Source organism: Pyrus communis, chromosome 5 (genome assembly GCF_041283825.1).
Source record: "Pyrus communis isolate YQ-2024b chromosome 5, ASM4128382v1, whole genome shotgun sequence".
Taxonomy (NCBI): Eukaryota; Viridiplantae; Streptophyta; class Magnoliopsida; order Rosales; family Rosaceae; genus Pyrus; species Pyrus communis.
Genome location: NC_142569.1, coordinates 6,098,460 through 6,121,020, shown reverse-complemented (window position 1 = coordinate 6,121,020; position 22,561 = coordinate 6,098,460). Strand labels below are relative to the sequence as shown.

The 22,561-nt window shown below is 36.7% G+C and overlaps 1 protein-coding gene and 1 pseudogene across 5 annotated transcripts; both read left to right on the top strand.

Moving 5' to 3' along the window:
* The first annotated feature begins 56 nt into the window (after positions 1–56).
* Positions 57–7,891, top strand: LOC137724011 (uncharacterized; annotated as a pseudogene). The gene is made up of 9 exons (XR_015962357.1): positions 57–1,088; positions 1,776–1,922; positions 2,046–2,180; positions 2,347–2,505; positions 4,402–4,494; positions 4,656–4,772; positions 5,151–5,225; positions 5,455–5,672; positions 6,341–7,891. The product of XR_015962357.1 is annotated as an uncharacterized LOC137724011 (transcript).
* An 8,156-nt stretch (positions 7,892–16,047) lies between these two features.
* LOC137726193 (protein LOL2) lies at positions 16,048–21,622 on the top strand. Of its 4 annotated transcripts, none has more exons than XM_068465076.2 (8): positions 16,048–16,377; positions 16,469–16,542; positions 19,345–19,458; positions 19,599–19,709; positions 20,455–20,567; positions 20,818–20,898; positions 21,011–21,082; positions 21,178–21,622. In XM_068465076.2, exons 3-8 carry the CDS (start codon positions 19,347–19,349, stop codon positions 21,226–21,228), a joined length of 540 nt encoding a protein of 179 aa, XP_068321177.1. In that variant the 5' UTR covers positions 16,048–16,377; positions 16,469–16,542; positions 19,345–19,346; the 3' UTR covers positions 21,229–21,622. The 4 variants fall into 4 exon arrangements, with proteins under 4 accessions (XP_068321177.1, XP_088550078.1, XP_068321178.1 ...); XM_088693952.1 differs by having other exon boundaries at positions 16,847–19,458; XM_068465077.2 differs by having other exon boundaries at positions 21,029–21,082; positions 21,178–21,471.
* Positions 21,623–22,561: the final 939 nt, after the last annotated feature.

The window sequence follows — 22,561 nt, the reverse complement described above, 5'->3', positions numbered from 1 at the left end:
CTAATTTCTAAATTTCTTTAGACACCCAAAGATATTAGACATAACACATATAAGGGAACGCAACGCACCCAAGAGCCACGAGATTGGAGTGCATGAAAATAAATTTCCACAGTGCCCAAAAAATTGGCAACTTCATCAAGACAAAATGCCCCGAAAGTGTTCAACGAAATGCCGCAGCGGACTGAAATGCCCGAATGACTTCAATGGGAGGAGCCAGCAGAGTCTGGTTTTCACTGCATTGCCACGGCAGTATTTTCTGAGAGGACACGCTTTCTGTTAACCTCCAGAAACTCGAAAGCAACTGTAAGTTTTGAATCTAAAGTCCTTCACCACAACCCATTTCTCTATCTCACTCCCCAACGTACCCGCCACCACCACAATCATCGCCTTCCCACAATTCGACGGCAGATCAACGCGCACACCTCATACGATTTCGAATTGAGTTCTCGATCTTCGTCGTCTAAGGCGTCGTTGGTTTTACTTGTCTTTCTAGGGAACCAAACAGGGAAAGTCGGAGAAGTCTGTAGCAGCGTTGAAGGCGAATCCCAGCAGCGAGCCGTTGGGCTCTGAATTGGTTTTTCGTCGCAAGGCCTGGCATAAGAAGCCTGGGCAGTCCGACGGGCGCGGTGAGCAACTTTTTTTCTAAATTCAGGCCTGAAACCAAGTGGTAGAGAATGGAATCGACGCTGGCTGAAGCAGCGGCAAAAGAAGGAGAAACAGTAGGAGGAGGTATTGAGCCCAGAACGGAGCCTTTGGGAGCGGAGAAAGGGATGACGAATAGGAAGGAGAAGAGGAAAGCGATGAAGAAGATGAAGAGAAAGCAGACGAGGAAGGAGATGGCGCTGAAAGAGCGAGAGGAACATGACGCCATTCTCAACGATCCTCTAGAGCTTGCGAAGATTACGATGATCGAGCAAGAGGAGGCCGAGCGGTCGGAAAGAGAAAGGAAGATTTTCGAGGAGCGAGAGATGGTGTGGATCGAAGCCATGGAGGTTAAGAGGAAGAAACAAATCGAAGAAGAAGAGGAGGAAGAACGAACAAGAATCAAGGCTCGTGAGGAAGAAGACGAATTGTCTCGGAATCAACAGGTTGTTTTGTTTATCAACCTTTATTCTTTGGACTGCAATTTTCGAATTTCGATTACGGAAATTAGCAGCATAGTTTCGTAGTTCATTGATCTATTTGTTCAGTTGGTGTTTGAGAATGTGCTCGAAATACGATAAACAGAGATACTTGGTTGATTTAGTGATGCAATGTAGCTCAGGAAGAATAGTATTGCTGAATATATTAGTTGTCATTGGCTTTCTGGATTCTAATTATGCTATTCGTACCGGTGCTTTAACTGCATTCTGTTACATGTACGATTTCCTTTTGTTTTTTTTTTGGTTAAGTTGTTTAGTGAAGGTAGCATCATTTGTACGCCCGTTTTGTGGAGTAGTGATCCTTCTATATGGGTTGCAAGATGCTTCTGTTGTCAGGTGATATGATAGCTTCATGCCTGTGGTAAGAGGCATGGTCTTGATTTGGAAACAAAAATATAGTGTTTGTGAAATGAACGTTGTTAATGTTTGGTCAGCGCTTCAGCTATATTTGACGGGTAAGGCATAAACATTGTATGCTTGAAGTAGGATAGTTTAAAATGCTATTTATAGGGCATATCAACTCCTTCTTAGCATTATGGTTCTAATTTATTTTGGTTTGGAAATAGTTTGGGAGGAAATATACATTTTGCCTTAAAAATGGGTTTTCACTATTGCTTGCGGTATGTATGGCAGGTCGAAAATGAAAATGACGGTAATGAGGTTGATGAGTGGGACTATGAAGAAGGACCTGCTGAAATTATCTGGCAAGGAAATGAGATAATTCTCAAGAAGAAAAGGGTCAAGATTCCTAAGAAAACCACGGACCAAGAAAGTAGAAAGGTGTGCAACATGAATCTGGAACTTTGTTTAGATATATTGTAGGATAGATTATCGTACAGATAAGTTTCATGTTTGGTTTAACCAATGAGTTTAAATTGTGGAGGTTGTCATTTGTTTTGACAGGATTCTGATAGGCCTACGTCAAATCCTCTCCCTCCACAATCTGAAGCTTTTTCTGATTATAAAAGTTCATCAATGTCAGCACAGCAGCTGATTGAGAGTGTTGCTCAACAAGTACCCCATTTTGGAACTGAACAGGTGTTCCTTTGTCATCTCATGATTGCCCTTATTACCCATTTGTGTGTTGGGAACTCTTTAGTCTTTATATCTCTGATAATACTTCTTATATTTCACGAGCTGACTGCCATTTTGATCAGCAGTGAATGATCTATAATCTTTAAGTTGTGTACTTTATATCTGACAGGATAAAGCTCATTGCCCTTTCCATTTGAAAACTGGAGCTTGTCGGTTTGGTCAGCGTTGTAGCAGAGTGCATTTCTGTCCTGATAAATCTTCCACACTGCTTATCAAGAACATGTACAATGGTCCCGGCCTTGCTTGGGAGCAGGATGAGGGGCTTGAGGTCTGTTAATGCTGCCATGCCTTCCCGTGATTCTTGTATCCTAATTCTAACTTTTGGGGTTTTCATATCTTTCCCAAATCTGTGAAACCTTTGGTTTATTGTTTCTAATCCTACTATGTTAAGTAGGCATATCTGACATCAAATGAACCTTTTTTTTTTCCTTGTTGTTTGTGGTTGTTTTCTACCATCATAGACTGTTGTATCATTTTTGTTTTGAGCTGTTATTTGTTGTGTCCTAGTTCAGGGATGTGGCTTAGTTCATTTTATAATCTGTTCATTTGTGAAATGGTACGCTTCTTCTTTGACTTGATTGATCAGAGATTCATTTGTGAGATCCACTTTGGTGGGGGTTCAAGCTTTCCGCCTTGGTTCTTGGAATCAAAGATACCCCAATAGTGTATCCTTCCTTGCTGGCAATAGTAAGGTGTTACCACATAATGTATCCCTTGTTTTCTTAATCTTATTACCTTTATGTCATAAGGTTTCTACCCTATTTATTTCTTCTTTACACCTATATTAACCTAGTGTGTGTTGACATGTCTCTCTACACGTGTGGTCTCATGCTTTGGAAGTAACCTTTATTTTAATCACAAATATAACATTTTATCAATTAAAAGAAAGCTGAGTTACAAGAAAATATGTATTTTTTAAGGGATGTTATAGTCGTGTTTGGTCATGATGTTTCTTTTATTTTATGCCAGTGAGAGATATCATGCTTCAGTGTCCATATTGAGATATTTTTTTTCTTTTTTCTTTTATGTGTTCAATTGTTTCATAAGTTCATGAGTTTTCTGTAGTAATCTACAAGTTTTCTTCCTTAACGACTCATAGTTTGTTGGGCAATATATCTGTCGTGGGAGGTGTTAAAGCTGTCTGATATCACATCTTACATCCCACAGTTTGTGATGGTTGGCTACAACTTTTAGAAGTATCTGAATGCAGTTAACTCTACTTTCACTCTAAACATGTCAAAGGAAAATGAAATGAAAAGAACAAAGAATCTATTATGAAGCTGAATTGCTTATTTTTTCCATAATCAGAATCTGAAGAATGTAAATAATTCATTTGGACTTTGTATTATAGGATCTTTATTAGTAAGCATTATAATGAACTGGCAATCATAGTTTTCTATGTGGTTGCCGTACATCTTTGTTAATTCCGTTTTGTTTATGGCTGCCGGTGTGCTTCTTGTTCACTGATTGTAAAGTTTTGTTTTATTAAATTTCTTTCTTTTCATTGAGAAAAAAATAGGTACAAATCATATAGTTAGCTTTTTTATGCAGAATGTTTGGTTAGAAATGGAAAACTTTTCTTGTTTCGATGATAGTGTTACCGATTTTCCGTTTACAGTTTTGCTCTAAGATTCTGTTGTATTGGGTTGATCTTTGAGTGTCACCATGTTGTGTTATGTTTTCCTTCATTTATTTTCAGGTATATCTTTGCATGTACGATGTTTTTTTTTTGTTAGTTGACATATGCTATAAGTTAGAACCTGAAAACAAATTAAGGCAACCCTAGTTTTGTCCCTTTAATTCTTTTAAAATAACTATTTAGGGTATCAGATGGATTTTGTTTCTATTATATTTGGTGGAGACAAGTGCTTTAGTGAGTGAATCTGAACTCATCTTCGTTGATATTCAAGTCAAGTACACGTTTTTATAATGCAAAGTTGCAATATTGTTCATTTTTTAAAACAGTCATTCTTAGTATCTTTAAACAGTTGCCATTACCTTTCTGAACACACTGGTGTTTCCGTGTTTTGGCGGAGGATGTATGGCTCACCTGTTTTGTATCTTGACAAAATTTAATATTGGGATAGGCCAGTTGCCTCTTTCTATTTTAGTATATGCTGATGAGTATAATTTTTCTGGTTTCATATTGCTTCCCTCTTTTCAGTATACTGATGAGGAGGTTGAGCGCTGCTATGAAGAATTTTATGAGGATGTGCATACGGAATTCTTGAAGTTTGGAGAAATTATAAATTTTAAGGTTTCTGACAGCTTCTTTGTGATACCAAAATACTTCATCTGTTTTCAAAAGTATAAGGGCAATGGGCTGAAATTCTAGACTTCTTCGTGTTACTTTCCTATTCGCGCCATACAAATTTTCGGTTGGTAATCTTACAGTGACACATGGAGTATCTGTGTCAGGTTTGCAGAAATGGTGCATTCCACTTGCGGGGAAATGTGTATATACACTACAAATCAACGGATTCAGCTGTTGTTGCTTATCAATCTGTCAATGGCCGCTACTTTGCTGGGAAACAGGTATTGCACTTTCTTTGTATTTGAATAAGTGGCTTATGGGGTGTGATGAGAAAAAAATTCCATTTTTCTACCTCTATTATTTGTTTGCATGTTGGGTGGTTTCATGCAAAAGCACCTCTGTCATATCTTTGCCTACCTTGAAGTTTAATTTAATTGATATCTGTACGAGTTTTATATTTGCTTCTAATTGTAGCTGGCTATCAGTTTAACTAACTTCCCTGCTTGCTATTTGACTAAACGTTTTTGGGATATCCCTTTCTTTCTTGAATCTCCTTATTATATTTCGCTTCCATAAATGCTAATTCCCTGCATTCTTGACATATTTCAGAACTGCCATCTTGAGGGGTGGTTTGTTGACCTAGTTGTTGTTTCTGGCAGATAAGTTGTGAATTTATTAATGTGACCAGATGGAAGGTTGCCATATGCGGGGAATATATGAAGTCGAGGTACAAGGTACAAGGTATTGGCAGTTCCTTCATTTCCCGTTATCTTATTTACCCACTCTTTCTTGGCAGTTCCTTCATTTCCCGTTGTCTTTTTTTGGTTGTACTTTTCAGATTGAATAAGATTTTACAGAATTTTGTTTTGGAGTAATAAAATAAGTTTTGGCTTTAATATGTCAATTCTAACCTTGAAGTCTGAGGATTCTCTTATTGATAATCATTCTTGTTTAATGTTGCAGACATGTTCCCATGGTACAGCTTGCAATTTTATCCACTGTTTCCGCAATCCTGGTGGAGACTATGAATGGGTTGATAGTGATAGACCACCCCCAAAATTTTGGGCGAGAAAAATGGTTGCTTTATTTGGTTATTCTGATGCAGATGATAAACCAATGGTACAAGAAAATTTTGGACAGCGGAGGAACTCTAGCAAGAAGTCATTGGGAGATTCTGAGAGGTATGCTTTACTTTAAGCAGCAGCTGTTGAATGTGTTGTATAAATTACTTGTGAGATGTATGTTAATGTAGCTGTTGGAATATAAAACAATAGTTGGCCTGCATCCTACCGGGATAAATTATCATGGTATTAGATTGGGTGATTTTTCATTCAATCCCTACAACTGCAACCTCCCAATTTACGTCAAATTCCATGCAAAGGGGCTAGAGAGAGAGAGACCAACATGCATGTGATTATATAGCACATAAAAATACCATAAGATATATATCATGTTCCAATATATGCAATTATACATCTGAGGCAAGTAAATAATTTTGGTAGGAAGCAGCAGGTGATGGTAACGTGACACTACAACTGCCCACATTCAGGAATTAATTTGTTGTGCTAAATTTTTCCAGGTGCTTGAAGTGCCCATCGTTTAATTTGGGATAAGTTTGTATAATCTATCATCTCCTGATTTAATTATTTTATGTATTATGATTTTCTATGAGGGCGTAGTTTTCTGTTAGGTGTTAGATTTAGTGCTCCTTATTTTTGTTGGTCTGATGGACAGTACAATAATTTGTAGAACTTCTTGGTCTCTGTCATCCAACTCTTCTATATTAGCTTGCATTTTTCTTCTGTTTTAGTTTATAGATAGGTTCTCATAGTTTCCAGATTCATGGCAGGTACGGCTTACGAAGATCTAGGTCTAGAGGGAGGGACAGTGATTCTGGTAGAAGATATGACAATGAAAATTATGTTCTAGAGGGAACATGCCGTCAGAAGCGTACAGGTGATGAGGATCTATGTGAAGAGAGCAAGAACTTAAGAGACTACAACCCTAGGAGGAGCAGAAAGTGGGATACTGAATCTGATGGAGAATTGTTGGAGAGGGAAATAGATAGAGACGGACACCGTCGACATACTAGGCGTAGCTCAAGACAGCAAAACAGGGACCATAAGAACAAAACCTATGAAACTGAATCTGATGGGGATTTGTCACAACGGAACAGAATAGCACATCATGGTACCCGGAAAAGCTCAAGCCAACAGCAGAAAGTAGAATCCCCGGATGAATATAGGGATCAGGAGAACAAAAAATCATGAAGTGAATTGGGACTGGTCAGATAGGGACAGAGACAAAGTTGCTGCACACCATGACAATGGTAGACATTCTGGGCAAAAGAGGAAAGTGACATGTCGGGGTGATCATAAGGACATCAAGAACAGAGCTCGTGACACTGATGCAGAGCGATCAGACAGCAACATGAAAGGTGATGAGCATCACAGTAGGAGGAAAAGCATGGGACCCTCGTCACACTCCAGCAAAGCTTGTAAATTCTCAAATCGCAGGGAAAGAACCACCAGGTCCTGTAGTACTGACTTAAGTGATGATCTGTTAGAAAACGATGCAGAAAGGCCCCCTAGTCATGCTGGGAAACGATCAAAACGCTTGGATGAAGTGTCATATATTTCAGATGATGATAAAGTCCCAACACTAGATTTGAAACATAGGCGTGATCATTTGAGCATGGAGATGAGGGAAGCTGATTCTCTAGTTGAAAATTTGAAATCACGTGGAACCCATGAGTCCAGCAGTGTGGGTCTAGATGACATGGGATGCAACTCTGATGTACTCACGGACAAAGAGGATCGCTGGGAACCCGAAAATAGTTCTGTTGAGGATGAGATATACCATACTTGTAAAAGAAAGGCTGGAAGTTGAGAGAATTCTGGCAGGCCAGGTCCATCTGAAGGAAGAGATGAATCAAGTGATTTTGATTCGGAACTCTACTACTACAGGGTAACTCATTCCGAACATGGAAAATCAAGGAGAAAGTCTAGAAACAAGGATGGCAAGCTTGACAGTGATAACAGACCACGGCAGGGTAGCAGCCAATCAAGCCACAGGAGACTCGAGTGGCTTGGATGATGCCACAGATTCATCCGATGGTGACAAAGAATCTGGAAGGAAACACAAGAGGCACCATGCAGGTCATTGATCTCGTGATCACAAACGACGTCATTAGAAGAACTAATCATAAAAGAAATAGGTTAGCCCCTTGAGATTCATCTCTAAGAGTTGTTAGAAGTCTGTTCACAAGGAAGAATGTAACTTATTACAAATTTAGCCTGTTTGCATATATGTAGGCTGTGAAACCGTGTTCTCGTTATCGGTCAGTTGTGAAACCCTCTTCTTATTATATTGTGAGGATATGTGCATTAAAATTAGACAACTTTTTCTTACAAGAAAGAATGAGTTTACTAATATGGCGTTTCGTTCAATAATACAATCTAGGTGGAAGTACTTATCCACTTACATGGTAGTGCGTTATTAGACAAGGACGTATGCATGGAGCAAGTGAACCTGTCTATATAAGTTGCTCTAACTTTCGACCTAGTTTATATGAAACAAAGGCACTAAGACTATTACTTGGACCATTACTTGTGATTATGTAGAGTTACTTTTCCACATATAGACGTGTGAACTAATGTGAAGTATAAAGAAGCCACTCCCAAGTCTCCAAGGAAGAAAATACGATGGAGCCAAAAAAAAAAGAAAAAAAAATTAAGAAAATAAGATCAACCAAAAAAGAAAAATAAAACTACGGGGTGTATTCAATTAGGAATTTGAGAGATTTTAATGGATTTTTATGGAGTTTAATTGATTTGTGGAGATTCTAGGTAAAATTTTGATTCAACTCTCTCGAAATCTCATAGGAAGAGGTGAGATTTGTGAATGCTTAAAATACACTGCGAAATCTCTCAAATTCCCTCTTATTCCTCATCTTTCTCAAATTCTTTAAAATCAAATTCTAATTGAATACAACCAGAAATGTTATAAACTTCTTTAAAATTCTTACCTCTTCAACATCATCAAAAACTTTCTTATTTACTGATAAGCTCTTTTATTTTTTATGTTTCCCTTTTATATATTGTGTTACTTAGATGAAAATTGTGTGAGTTGACACAACTTTTCACAAGTTTAAGTAAATTTAAAATCTGTTAGACCAGAGACCAGTTGAATTCCTATTGAAACACTTAGAGCCTCTGTCACTAGAAACAAACCAAGTAAACTTCAACCCATATGGGGTGGTAGCCCTCTCTGACTAAGGTTGCGTCCGAAACAATGGCTTCACACATTCCCAACAGAACGGACAGCTTTATTGATGTTTTTAGTTATAATGTACATTTATTACTAAGGTTGGATTTTATAACCAAATTATTGTGCCAACCGAATTACTAACTATATCATACTGATTTTGTGTCAATCAATAATAGCTCGGTATTGTATCGAACCAAAATTTTATGGTACAATTTTAGTATTCAATATCCTTACCACGGCATTACTGAAATGTACCGTATATATATATATATATTTTTTTTTTTTTTGTGTAATATTATTTATAATATTTGTTTGGCTTGATCGCCACTTGACCTAACTCATGAATGAAAAGAAGGAGAGAAAAGAAAACTCTTTAGTAACTCAGGTTCTCTCTTTGACACTTTCTTATTCCGCCGTCAACTCCACACTCACCCATCTTTGTTAATTGATTTTGTAATTGATTTTGTTTTATAGTTTAATTGGGTTTATGAACCTTCTTGTAATATGGAAGAAGTAGGTGTGATATAGATGTTGTAAGTAAAAACTAATTGGGTTCACCATTGCCATGCGCCATAAACATGTCTTCAAATTAACAAGACGATGTTGTCATTTACCATTCCATAATTATGTTTAACATGCTATAAATATATATGTTTAACAAAATGACAATTACCATTACCATATCATGCCAACTGAACTATTTGGCATACTGAAAGTTTGGCATGGTAATAATAACGGATTTTGCCAAACCAAAAATTTTATACGGTAATCAATACAAAGTTTGGCACAACAACCATACCAAACCCACCCCTACTTATTACCTTTCGGGAGCTTAATGTTTGGTGGCTTACACTCCATCAAGACAAGAGTGGCAGCTTCCACATTACTAATAAGTGCTTAACTAGAATCTCAACTGGGCAGATCCACAAGGCTACCGGACCTTAGCTTTATTGACTTAAATTGAAAATGTGTTTCCTCACACTTGTATGTTTAAGGTCACGGGACCTCCAACAAACCAGTTTAAATTCGGGGAAAAAAAAAACATGAAAAACATTTAGGTTATAAGGTCATTGATTCCACATGTTTAGCAGTTCAATGCCACATACATTTTTGTGTACTGAGTTCGAGCTTTGAAAAATATAAAATAAAGAAACTTGCGATGCAAGAAACATGTTTTTTTTAATATTCCTCATTAACTAGAAAAGGAATCCCACCACCTGGTTCAATCCTAACCATCCAAATTCAATTCCAGACACCAAACTAACCCAATGTCTTTCACACAACAAAGAATCCCTTAAATTATACGAGTTATTCAACCCGGTTCAGTCATAACCAACCAAATTCAATCGTAGGAATCAAACTAGCCCAATATCTTTCACACAACAAAGAATCACTTAAATTATATGATTTATTCAAACTCTCACCTTGGCACCGGATCCTTTTCCTAGGGATCCTGTGATCATGTTCATTCATATTACATTGTGCGATCAGAAATTATTTGAAATTTGAAATTTAAAATTAAATATAAATAGTACTTAACAAAAACTGACCGAACGATATACGATGAATGGATCCCCAGAAAAAGGATCCGGTGATGATCCTTTTCCAACATTCTAATTCCCTCGAAATGAAAATTAATTTATCTATACCTCTACACATACCTTAAATTACATGATTTATCCAAAATTAGTTGATTATGACCATGCAATGCAACTAACTGTCTACTTTATTGCATAATTGATTTCGTAAATTTTCTATGTGATTTTATAACAGTTAACTTCTTTTTTTTTGCCACTTAGTACTATGGTCTAGTGAGAGGTCTTATGTCTGATTCTCGTCAAAGCGAATTTGAACCATATTAGTGCTAGTATATTGTGAGGCTAAGCCCACCACCCCCCTTCCTCTTAATGTAGATAATATCAATTATTCAAAATATATATATATATATATATATATATATATTTTTTCAACATGCCATATGTGTGGCATAAAGGATCGATCTTGCGAAATTTTAACATGATACATGATTTCATCGATTGATTGTGATAGTAACTTATGTATATGTATATATATGTACACTAATTGTTTCTGTAACAATATTGAAAGATCAATACTAATATATAGTAACAAAGAAATGACGGTGAGGGAGTGGAATAAGGAACTCCTACTTGAAAAAGGAATTAGGACCGACCTAAATACTAATACGAAAAGGAAAGAAAAATTTGTTTATTTATTTTTCATGTTTTTTTAATTTTCATAATTCTTTTACGTATTTAAAAAAAAAATTAACGCAAATCGGTGGCCGGAGGCAAAGTTGGAGTTGGAGCTGATGCCACATGAAACGTTGAGTGGATTGGCAGCCATTTGTCTCCATCGATCTTCACATTTATCTCCCTCCCCCTGTCGCCCCATCCCAATGGATGCTTTTCCATAGAAGGGGATGAAAATTAGAGGATGGATAACATAAAAACTTTATATTTATACAGATTTTATTTAGCCGATATAAGCAAAAATATAAATAAGAGTGTGTAAATAAAAAAATAGATGTTAGGAAATCATTTCTCACATGTATATAAGTGGAATTCTTTAAATTTATCGTCAGATTCACACGTAATGCTACTACTTGATATGAGCTCGCTTATTAGGAGCATCCCTTGACATGATGAACTTGGTTGGTCGGTTTGATCACAAATTTCATTAAAAATAAAACATAGATAAATGATTGAGTTGATATATCATTGACTTAAGGGATACAATTCAATAAAATAGGTATGTGCATTATATGCATTTGTAATATCACATAACAGTGACCGTCTTGCTAAAATTTACTTCACATTTGAGCCTATTCTCCCCTTCTTTAGGCCTCAACTTCCTCTTCTTTTTTGGTCCTTCTAATGATAAGTTGACATTTATATAACTCAAATGGTTATACTCAAGGTCTAAGTTCAATTTGCACCGTCCTAAACCATCATATATCTTTCAAAGGGTTTTGGATTAGAAGCAAGGTATAGGAGCGCATACAAAAAGAAGGGAAGAGAATCCAAGTTTTGTAAACCTTAATAAAACCTAGGGTTAATGCTACAAGGTTTTGGCGACATGCACATGTGGTATTTTTACGAACCGGTGTTAGTAGTAGTTTAGGATTTTACCTGAAGAAGCCATTACACAGATTAAAGCCTCTTACTTTGATCTTCTACTCAATGGAAACCTTATGTTCTCTTCTAGTAATGGATCTAGATTTTAGCTCAGAAAATGGAACCAACTTTCCTTGAGCAGGGACCAAGTATATATAGACATCTACAGACATCTCATCATAATTGCTCCTCCCATTAAGGATGGCAGTTTGATAACTGCAAGTATTACGCTTGTCTTTCGATCATGGGGTGTTTCTCTACTTCATCACGTAATCCTTCTGGTCCTACATTATAGGAGATTCAATCATGTCATTAACTCCTAACTGAACTCTAGTGTCTGATATGAATAATTAACCTTAATTATAATTAGTCAAATCCAAATAAGTTCCAACAAGTTTGAGTTTTAGAATACTCAATGGTCTAAGAGGGTTCTTACATAATTCATTTAAAAAGAGCCCTTTGAATTGTAGGATTTTTTTTTTTCAAAGAGCGAGTCTTGAGTCAGAGCATCGAACGCTTACCTTAACTTAATTTTTAAAGTTTTCTAGCTCATGTTTGTGTGCATTAACATTGTATTTGATTGTGACTATGCAACTAACTGTCTACTTAATTGCATAATTGATTTCATAAATTTTCTATGAGATTTTGTAACAATTAGACCTAATTTTTCAACATGCAATATGTGTGGAGTCAGAGCGTCGAACGCTTACCTTAACTTAATTTTTAAAGTTTTCTAGCTCATGTTTGTGTGCATTAACATTGTATTTGATTGTGACTATGCAACTAACTGTCTACTTAATTGCATATTTGATTTCATAAATTTTCTATGAGATTTTGTAACAATTAGACCTAATTTTTCAACATGCAATATGTGTGGAGTCAGAGCGTCGAACGCTTACCTTAACTTAATTTTTAAAGTTTTCTAGCTCATGTTTGTGTGCATTAACATTGTATTTGATTGTGACTATGCAACTAACTGTCTACTTAATTGCATAATTGATTTCATAAATTTTCTATGAGATTTTGTAACAATTAGACCTAATTTTTCAACATGCAAGATGTGTGGAGTCAGAGTGTCGAACGCTTACCTTCACTTAATTTTTAAAGTTTTCTAGCTCATGTTTGTGTGCATTAAGATTGTATTTGATTGTGACTATGCAACTAACTGTCTACTTAATTGCATATTTGATTTCATAAATTTTCTATGAGATTTTGTAACAATTAGACCTAATTTTTCAACATGCAATGTGTGTGGCATGCAGAGTGTTGCCACAAAATAAATAAATAAATAAATAAAAAATAACATGATATATGATTTCATTGATTGGTTGTGATAGTAACATGTGCCCACCAATTCTTTCAACAACAATCTTTAATGATCATACTCAACTCACAAATACACTTAAATACATGAGATATTGGTAGCAATTAAACATATTGGAGGAATGATCGATTTAAAGCTTTCACTTCTCAACATCATCAAAGAGTTTTCTTATTTACCAAAATTAGCCATGGTTTGATCTTTAGCTATCCAAATTATCCAAACCACGTCTAGGCACCATATATCCAAACCAATTCCGGCCTATGCAAATCAACGAAAATTGACATAACTATAGGCTTTATTCAATCTACACGGAAATCTTTCTTAAACCCAATCAAAGACTCCCAGACAACCCCAAACAATCCCATTTTCTCCACCTAACCTCAAATATTTCTAACCACTAACAACAAAATGGACTTGTTTGTGTTTGTTATACAAGTTAACTGTCTCTCCAGTCCCATATGCAATCTTTAAAACAAATCTTTGATGAACTTGTCATCGAGGAGTGGTCGCACAAAAAAATAGAAAAATAAAAAATAAAAAATTGGCACCAAGACTTAGGGTTTACGAAACAAAGAAAATGGAGGATTGCCAAGCTTATTTTTTCATAACGAAACCAGAGCATGAAATGAAGGGGTCATGAGTTTAGGACACTTTGTATATGCATGTAGGTTTTTAGGACTTGAAATCAGTGTGGTCTCCAACCGATCTAGATCTCTTTTAAAAGATGTGCAAATATTTATGATTAATTTAACTAGATACCACATTGACCGCAAGTTTCAACAAGCCCCTATCTTGCCACACATAAATCGCACTTCAGAAAGAACAAAAGATTTTGAGAAAGAGAACATCGTGTCCTTTTTTTTCTTCTATGAGGGTACAAATAGAGGAACATCTTAATAATTAATTGATGGAGTGTCACATCTTCGCAATACAATTATTTAATTATTTTTTATAAGAAAATTAATAGAAAGTGACCACAGTCACAACCAGTTCCAACACAGTCAATGTGAAAGGCGTTTCTAGCCACAGACAACAGAGATCTATCTCAAACATGAAAATTGTTAAAATTAAATTCTGTATTAGTGATTGCAACTGCCAAGAAGTTCATTTCCCTGTAGACATGACTTCAAACAATAGTATCGAAAACAGATGACAACCATTTGATGTCTTCAATGATGTTTGTCAATCGATAAGGATTCGCGCAAAACCCTTTGATTGCATCAATCACGGGTTTTGAATCACTATCCACATAAACTTTCTTACCTTCTTCCTTTGGCCAACTAAAGGGTATTCCTCAAGGCCAAGACTTTCGCAATGGAGATGTTGTTCTCTCCAAGGCTCCGAGCTCCAACAAAATTGGCAAGCCATCCTCATCTCTGATTACAAAGCCAGCTGTTGCCTTGGAATTAATGACCCCTCCATCAAAATTGAGAGAATATCCTTGTCGGATTCTTTTGTGAGGATCCTGGAGATCCAATCACATCTATTCATTGTATATCGTGTGGTAAAAAATTATTGTAAATTTTTTTCTTTAAAATTGAATATAAACAGTACCTGATGAAAACTGACCGCACAATATACAATGAACGAATATGATTAGAGGATCTTCAGGAGATCTTCTCTCATCAAAATTGATCTTTAGCTGCCCTCGTCGTGGGGTCCCCACCTAATTTTCCGCTTCTTATTACTAGCCAAACTTATTTTCATTGTTAGCTTGAAAGTACTCATTATCCAAGATTGAAGCTACTCTACTAGGAGAAGGTTTTCCATTCCTAAAAGCCACCATTTCTATACGTGGCAAATGACTCATATAATCAATATCCAACAAAATAAACTTATTAATTAACACGATATGTACACATCACTTGAAACATCAGATCGTAAACCAATATGGTACAAACATATGATCTTCCTAATATTTTCTTGGTCATATACATCATTTTTTTTTACATCATGTGATATACTAATATGGTACAAAAATGTGGTCTCTATAACATTATTCATAAAAATGAATTTGTATCCGGCATGTTTGCACTCTTACTTATTCGTAGGGCAAAACACCATTTGCTCTCATCGATCATAGAGGTATTTATAGCATAGTTCTCTGTACTTTACACAAAATCTCACTTCACCTCTTCCACTTTATTCTTTACATGTGTTATGACTAAAATTGAAGCTCAAATGAATGGTTGAAATTTTTAACTTTTCACGAATAATCACATGTTTTTAAAATATGCATCTTAACTTTTATTAATAGCCAATCAGTCCCTTTGTAGTCATTCCTCGTTTTATGATATTCACTATACCCATGATATAGTGGACAAAATTATATTAGAATGTCTCACTGGGTCAATATGAGAAAGTGTTCGACACAATTGTGGTTCATTGGAGTCTTGTGATTTGGGGTGACTATTACAAGAATGTGGTCGTTGCATCCTAAGAGGTAAACGTTGATAACCAAGATCACTATAATGGGGCGTAAAATTGTCTTAGAAACGCAATGTTGAACATTTTCCTTGAACCAATTTTCAAAAGGGAGATTATATTCACACACCCAAAATTACTTATCCCACACTTTTTTAATTGTTTAATATTTTTCTATCAAGTGTTAGTGGTGTGTAGAAAATATTAAAAAAATTAAAAAAATGTGAGAAAAGTAATTTGATATGTGTGAATATAATCTCACTTTTCAAAATTTTCTAATATTATGCTCTGTTCATTTAACATTGGTCGTTTAATATTCATGACACAAACCCGACCCGTAAACCATAATTTCGACCCATTGGAGTCTTGGACCCTATTTTCTCACTCCTAGAGGGAAGCGGGACATTGGGCGATTAGAACCGAGCTGTCGATGTTACAACAGAACAAAAAAAAAAAAATAAGGTTGTCCGTTGAAAATTATCTCTCAGGAATCCCATATATCCAAAATTCCAACCCATTATTTCCACATCGTCAATCAGCGATATCACAAACGCAAAGAATTTCAACATCGAACCAAACCTCTTCCACATTTCCTTTTCACATCCTCCCAAATTCCCAATCCACAAAGCCCGCGTCTTTCTTTCGACCCGATTCCGCGTTTTGCATCTCATTCCAAACAAAAACCCCAAAAGTTTCATTTTTTTGGTCTCAGATTTTACCTTTCCTCGACCCCCGGTATTCATTTTATTTGGGTTTTTTTTGTTTTGTTTTTTGAATAAATTATTTCGTTGACTTGGATTGATTGAATATCTTTGTTTGGATTCAGCAATCCGATTACGTCGAATTACAGCTCCAATTGCTCGAGGGGTCGTGGAATTTGAACTTTGTTAACGCAATCAGGTATCTTTTGATCCAATTTTACTTCTTTTATGGAAATAAATGTTAATTTGAATTTGGTGGTTGGTTTAAGAGGCTGTTTTTTCCTCAATTGCTTGCAAGGGTGTTAGGGATTTGCTGCTTATTTTCGTTTTTCAATGTATTTGTTATGGTTTAGTTCATCTGTGTTTCGTATTGGGTCTCGGCATTAGGTTTGGGATTTTACGTGCCAGAACTTATTCAGGTTTTGATCTTGTTATATAGAACCCGCTTGTTCGTCAATGTTTGTGTTTATTTGGCTGAAGACTTGATATGCTTCTGCCTTCAGTTTACGCGTAGATTGTAGGAGGCGGATTGTGCCTGAGACATATAGGAATATCTCTTTGAGTTCAGATGGGAACCCAATTTACCAGATGGATGATGAAACAGCCCCGCCAACATTTTTTGGCTGTCCGGTATAAAACAACCTCATCTGAGTATGTAGCATCAAGAGCCAGAGATGCCACGTTTGAGAAACTAATGGACAAGTACAAGAACCTTCTCAAAGTCATTGCTGTCCAAGATCTCATCCTTGCAAACCCCCACGACCCTGCAGTGTCCCTTGATTTCCTCTCCAAGCTCTCCCAAAAGCTCCATCTCAACCGTGGTGCAGTCGCCTTCCTCCGCAAATACCCTCACATTTTCCACATTTACCATGTTCCCATGAAGTCCCAGACCTTCTGCAGATTAACTGACAGAGCTGCTCAAATTTCTAAAGACGAAGCAGAGGCTATCAACGCCTCTTTGCCACTTGTTGTTGATCAATTGGTTCGGCTTCTATCAATGTCTACTTCCAAGATGTTGCCACTCCGTGCCATTTTTAAAGTTGGGAGGGAACTTGGGCTTCCCGATGATTTTGAGAACTCGGTAATAGATAAAAACCCCCATCTTTTCCAACTTTGTGATGCTCATGAACCCAATACTCATAACCTGAAACTGGTTAATGTAACTTCTGACAAGTTCACTGCAGCAGTTGAAAATTGGAGGGTAGAGGAATACTGCAAGGAGGGTAGCAGTGTTGATAGGGCTGAAATTCAGTTTAGTTTTAAACACGGATATCCTCCTGGGATGAAGTTAAGAAAGAATTTTAGAGCCAAGGTTAAGGAGTGGCAGAGGTTGCCATATGTGGGGCCATATGATGAGATGGCAGAGAAGAAGAGGTCGTCTAAGGCCGGAATGATGGCTGTGGAGAAACGGGCAGTTTCAATTGTTCATGAATTCTTGAATTTGACAGTTGAGAAGATGGTTGAAGTGGAGAAAATCAGCCATTTTAGGAAATGTTTTGGCTTTGATTTGAATATCAGAGATTTATTCTTGGATCACCCCGGGATGTTTTATTTGTCAACCAAGGGAAAGAGACACACTGTTTTCCTAAGAGAAGCTTATGAGAGGGGTTGTTTGATTCACCCAAATCCGGTTTATAATGCAAGGAGAAAGCTTCTGGATCTTGTCATTTTGGGGCGTCATGGCCTGTTTAATGATGACTCTAAGCCAAGGAACCATGCCAGTAGCAAGGAGGCTGAGTTGCTGGAACAGCACAATGAAGAAACCTGTAGCTCTGATTAGTTAATCCAGTTTTTCCCTTCCTGTGAACCTGATAAGTTTGAGACTTGAGTGGTCAGAAACTTATTCAATTTTGATCTTATATCGTGACCACGAAAGTTGATGATTCGTTTCATTTGGCTGAGCTTTTTTATAGATTTGATTTATGGTGTTTCTTGTCTGTGTTTACTCATTTTAACCTTGAGTTCAATTTAACTTAACCGACAAAAAACATAGGAAACAAAAAACTATGACTTACTTAGGCAGTTAGCCTATATATCTATAAAGTAGGAGGAAGAGTTGCTGGTTATTCTGAAATCTTCTGAACCTATTGATGTTCCCTTTGTAGTGTTAATGCAGTTAACTAGTTGTATGCATTTGTCCTTTTAGTTTCCTAATCAATCACAATAGATAACTTGCTTTAAGAAATTTATCTTGCATTATAGGTTAGGAAATGGTGGAAGCAATGTAACAAACAAGGTAGCAATCTCTTAAGATTTATTCAAAAATTACCAACCAGGAAATAAACTGCCTTTAACACATTAATTTTCGCATGTACAATAATGCTGGGATATTGGAGTCATGAAACACAAAGTAGTTTCTCCTTGATAGATATCCACACCAGTGGGTATGATTGTTTGCCTCAATAATTTTTGTCTTTATGCCATGTCTTGTGTCCATGAATGATGCAATTGCTTACTTCATTGCCTAGGCCCGACTTCTTTAGGTAATTGTCCTGCATCAAGTATGGGGACCTTATTCTGTATATAGGGGTTTCTATCCTTTCTACAAGTAGAAGTGTTGGCATGTTTTTGAGTGTTAGGATTGGCAATTTCTGTCTTTGAAGAACTGATGTTGTCAAGATTGGTTGGATGTTGGGAAGACCAGAAGGAGCTAGATTTCACAAAGAAAGTTAGTTCAGTCTTGTTGCCATGATGTGTTCTTCTAAAATGTATTATCTGGTTTTGAAAGTGAAGAAAAACTTACTTTGGGTACGCTTTAGGATTTGTCTTCATGATCTCTCTTACCTCTTTACCCATCGTTGATAAAACGGTAATAGATATATTCAAGTTTACAGTTTCATGTTTCAAAAGTTTATTTACAATTTGTTATGGCGTACAACACTGTGTAGCGTATTGGCCATATGGTAAAAGATTCAAGTTGTGCAGTGATATTGTCTGCTCTGGTCATACTTGATTCTGTTGGTAAAGCCTCATTGTGTTTGTATGTTTCTAAAAATTGCAGCTATGCAGAGCCAGCTTGTGTGTAGTGGGTGTAGGAGCATTCTTCTATATCCTAGAGGAGCTACAAATGTATGCTGTGCATTATGCAATACAATCACCCCAGTCCCTGCTCCTGGTAATGTCTCTTTACCTTATACTTTTTCTTAATGGTTATCATTATAGGACCAGAGACTGATAGACTTGTCTAACCTAATAAGCATTTCATTGTAGAGTCATAAGGTTAGGTTACAAAACGTTTGTGCAATGACCTTGCAGGGACGGAAATGGCTCAACTTATTTGTGGGGGTTGTAGGACGTTGCTAATGCATACACGTGGGGCAACAAGTGTGAGGTGCTCCTGTTGTCACACAGTAAATCTTGCTCCAGGTACTATATAAGCTTACTTGAATAAAAAATGAAGTTTTATTTGTTTAGGCATGTAATCTTCGCTCTTGTAATCTACCACATAGTGGAAGGTGATATGCATCCTAATGTTTCTCAAGGTAAACAATCTTAGGGTATGGTCGGTAATCCCATGATACTGCAGAGGTTTTTCAGTTTATCACCTGTGTCCCATGCATGTGTGGATCTGTTCTGCAACGTATAGGCAACTCCCAAAAAACTCATCTTTTTCATATGCTTCTTTTTGGAAGGTTCTAGAGTATTTTTGGTTTACTAACTTAAAAGGACTTCACTCTTACAGTCTTACGTAATGGATAAAGAAAAACTCTTAAGATTGTAATTTTGAAGGAAGTAGGTTTCACCTACTTTATGAGGATATTAAAAGTAGAGATTTCGAAACTTCATTGGTTTCATTAACATGTTTTTGTATTAATTGAAAGACCATAAGGAATTCTTCCCTGTACATAGTATTGCTGTTAATTTTTGTTCCTTTTAATAGTACACATGGCAGGAATATTTCCAATAAATATCAGAGTTTGATATTTCTATTCTTTTGGAAATTACTTACCGAAATGTGTGTCCTATTCGGAAATATCTTAAAAATTTGACAGAACCAGCTTATATTGTAATTGCATATGTACAGCTTATTCTATGTTTGATAACTATTTCACTTCCTCAGCTTCTTATTGACTTCTCCTCTCTTTTGGGTCTTATTTTTTGTGAAAAAAAGGATCCAGTCAGGTCGCCCACATCAACTGTGGAAACTGCCGGACAACGCTTATGTATCCATTTGGAGCTCCTTCGGTCAAATGTGCAGTCTGTCACTTTGTTACTAATGCTGGGGTAAGTATGGATGAAATTTTTGAACCTTTGGCATGTCATTGTCACTCAATATTCTATGTTATTATAGCTTATGAATTCTGGGTGCATTAAATGTTCTAAATCATGCTTTACTTTTGGTGCTATAGACTCGCTAAATGTTAAGAATCTTCTTAATGACCGAGTGGTTGGATATAAATTGTTCTTTCATGTTGAAAACCATCCTCTTTGCAAATGAACTCACTAATTGAGTGTTGGTTTGAACATTATACAGATGGCCAATATGAGGGTTCCAATTCCAGCGCACAGACCTAATGGGACGGCCAATTCAGGAATGGTGCCCTCTACTTCAGCGGTAAGTTCTGAGAAGCATGCTATTTATATGTCCCGGATGAGACTGCCCTTGTGGTAGTAATGTATTATGCGTAGTGAATCTGTTGAATTTATTTCTCTTGTATTTTCTCCAGGCAATGCCTCATTCTCAGAGCCAGACCGTTGTCGTTGAGAACCCTATGTCTGTTGATGAAAGTGGCAAATTGGTAAGCTTGTTAAATAATGCATCCGTTCATTGCCATTGTTTTCCATATTTTGAGCAATCAAAGACCTACTGATGATAACACTCTTAATCTCACAGGTGAGCAATGTCGTCGTTGGTGTCACACGGGGAAAAACTAGCACAACGTGATTCTGAAATCTATTGCAGCTAGTTTTACTTCGCAGGGAACAAATCAAATCCTTATTACAGATTACTTGGAAGATAGACACGATCGACATTGGTTGTATATTTTTATTGTGAGTTGTTCATAAACATGTGTGCGAGAAACATTTCAAATGTGAGGCGTCGGATAAATGTATTATCTACCAAATTATCTACCAAATAGACTTGACGCGGCGAGCGAGGGTATTGCTGTCGTTCTTGTGATTGCTATCTCACCCGTGCCGTGTGTCCCAAGTTTAGTCGAGTCACTGCGCATAGAGTGTGTACGTTTTTGAACTACAAATCCAGTTATCACAAATTTGTAATGTATGTAAACAATCTATGTTTTTTCGTTTGATGATGATGGCCTGCTTCTGTGCAATTCTGAACGTAGTCGGTTGATCGTCGGTAGAAGTATTATTCCCAAGTGCTTGGCATTAGCCTTTCTGTTCAAGGTTGGCAGATTTTTGCCTCATATTTTCGTAGCCGGCGATTCCTCGTTCTCAGCATCCGGATAATCTGATACACACGACAAACCCACCAAACCCCTCAAAAACCTGAAAGTTGGTTTGTCAATATTTTTCACGGCTCGTTAACTTGATATGAAATTATACGAACATAATAGGTTTTGGATCAGTTTGTTAACGAGTCGGTTTGTTATCGGGTCACACGTTAAAAACCCAATGAGATACCGTTTGCCATATCTAGACATCAGGTATGACTACTTCTTACATGACTCGTTAACCCGACACGAAATGATACGACTTGTTAACGAATTAGATCATTGTTGGGGGTCACTTGTTAAGAACTCATTCAGATAATGGATTTGACACGACAAATACGACTCGTTTGTCAGGCCTACCTAAAAGCATCAGGCTTTTCCTGATTCCAAATATGCGCGTCTTTTGATTAGATGTGAGTGCGTACGATCTGTTTACGTAGTTGGAAGAGGGGAAACCAGTATTCGAAGAAGTATGGATTTGTACTGTTAGAGCCCCACGTCTTCTTTCTTTTGATAATAATAAAAGCTAACGATGCAGAGAAGAATTGAGAGAGAAGATTGTCAAAATTGCTGATGCGGTTGTGCAACGAAGAAAGAAAAAGATTAAAGCAAGGTAGCTCTACGTTTGTTGAGCCAATGTGTCTAGAAATTCTGGGTGACATAAGCAGGGGCAGATTAAACGATGCGTGTGGGGTTAAAAAGTTTATCCAAACTACCTAAACCCAACAAACCCTGAAGTTATTGGATTGTTAGTCTAATCAAAGAAAACTAATTACATGCTTCACTTACTCAGCAACTGGTTCTGCCGCTATAAGAAGC

Bases quoted from the DNA above. Each gene is read 5' to 3' on its own strand.
- LOC137726193 (XM_088693951.1), top strand. From the start codon at position 16,912: ATGGGAACCCAATTTACCAGATGGATGATGAAACAGCCCCGCCAACAT.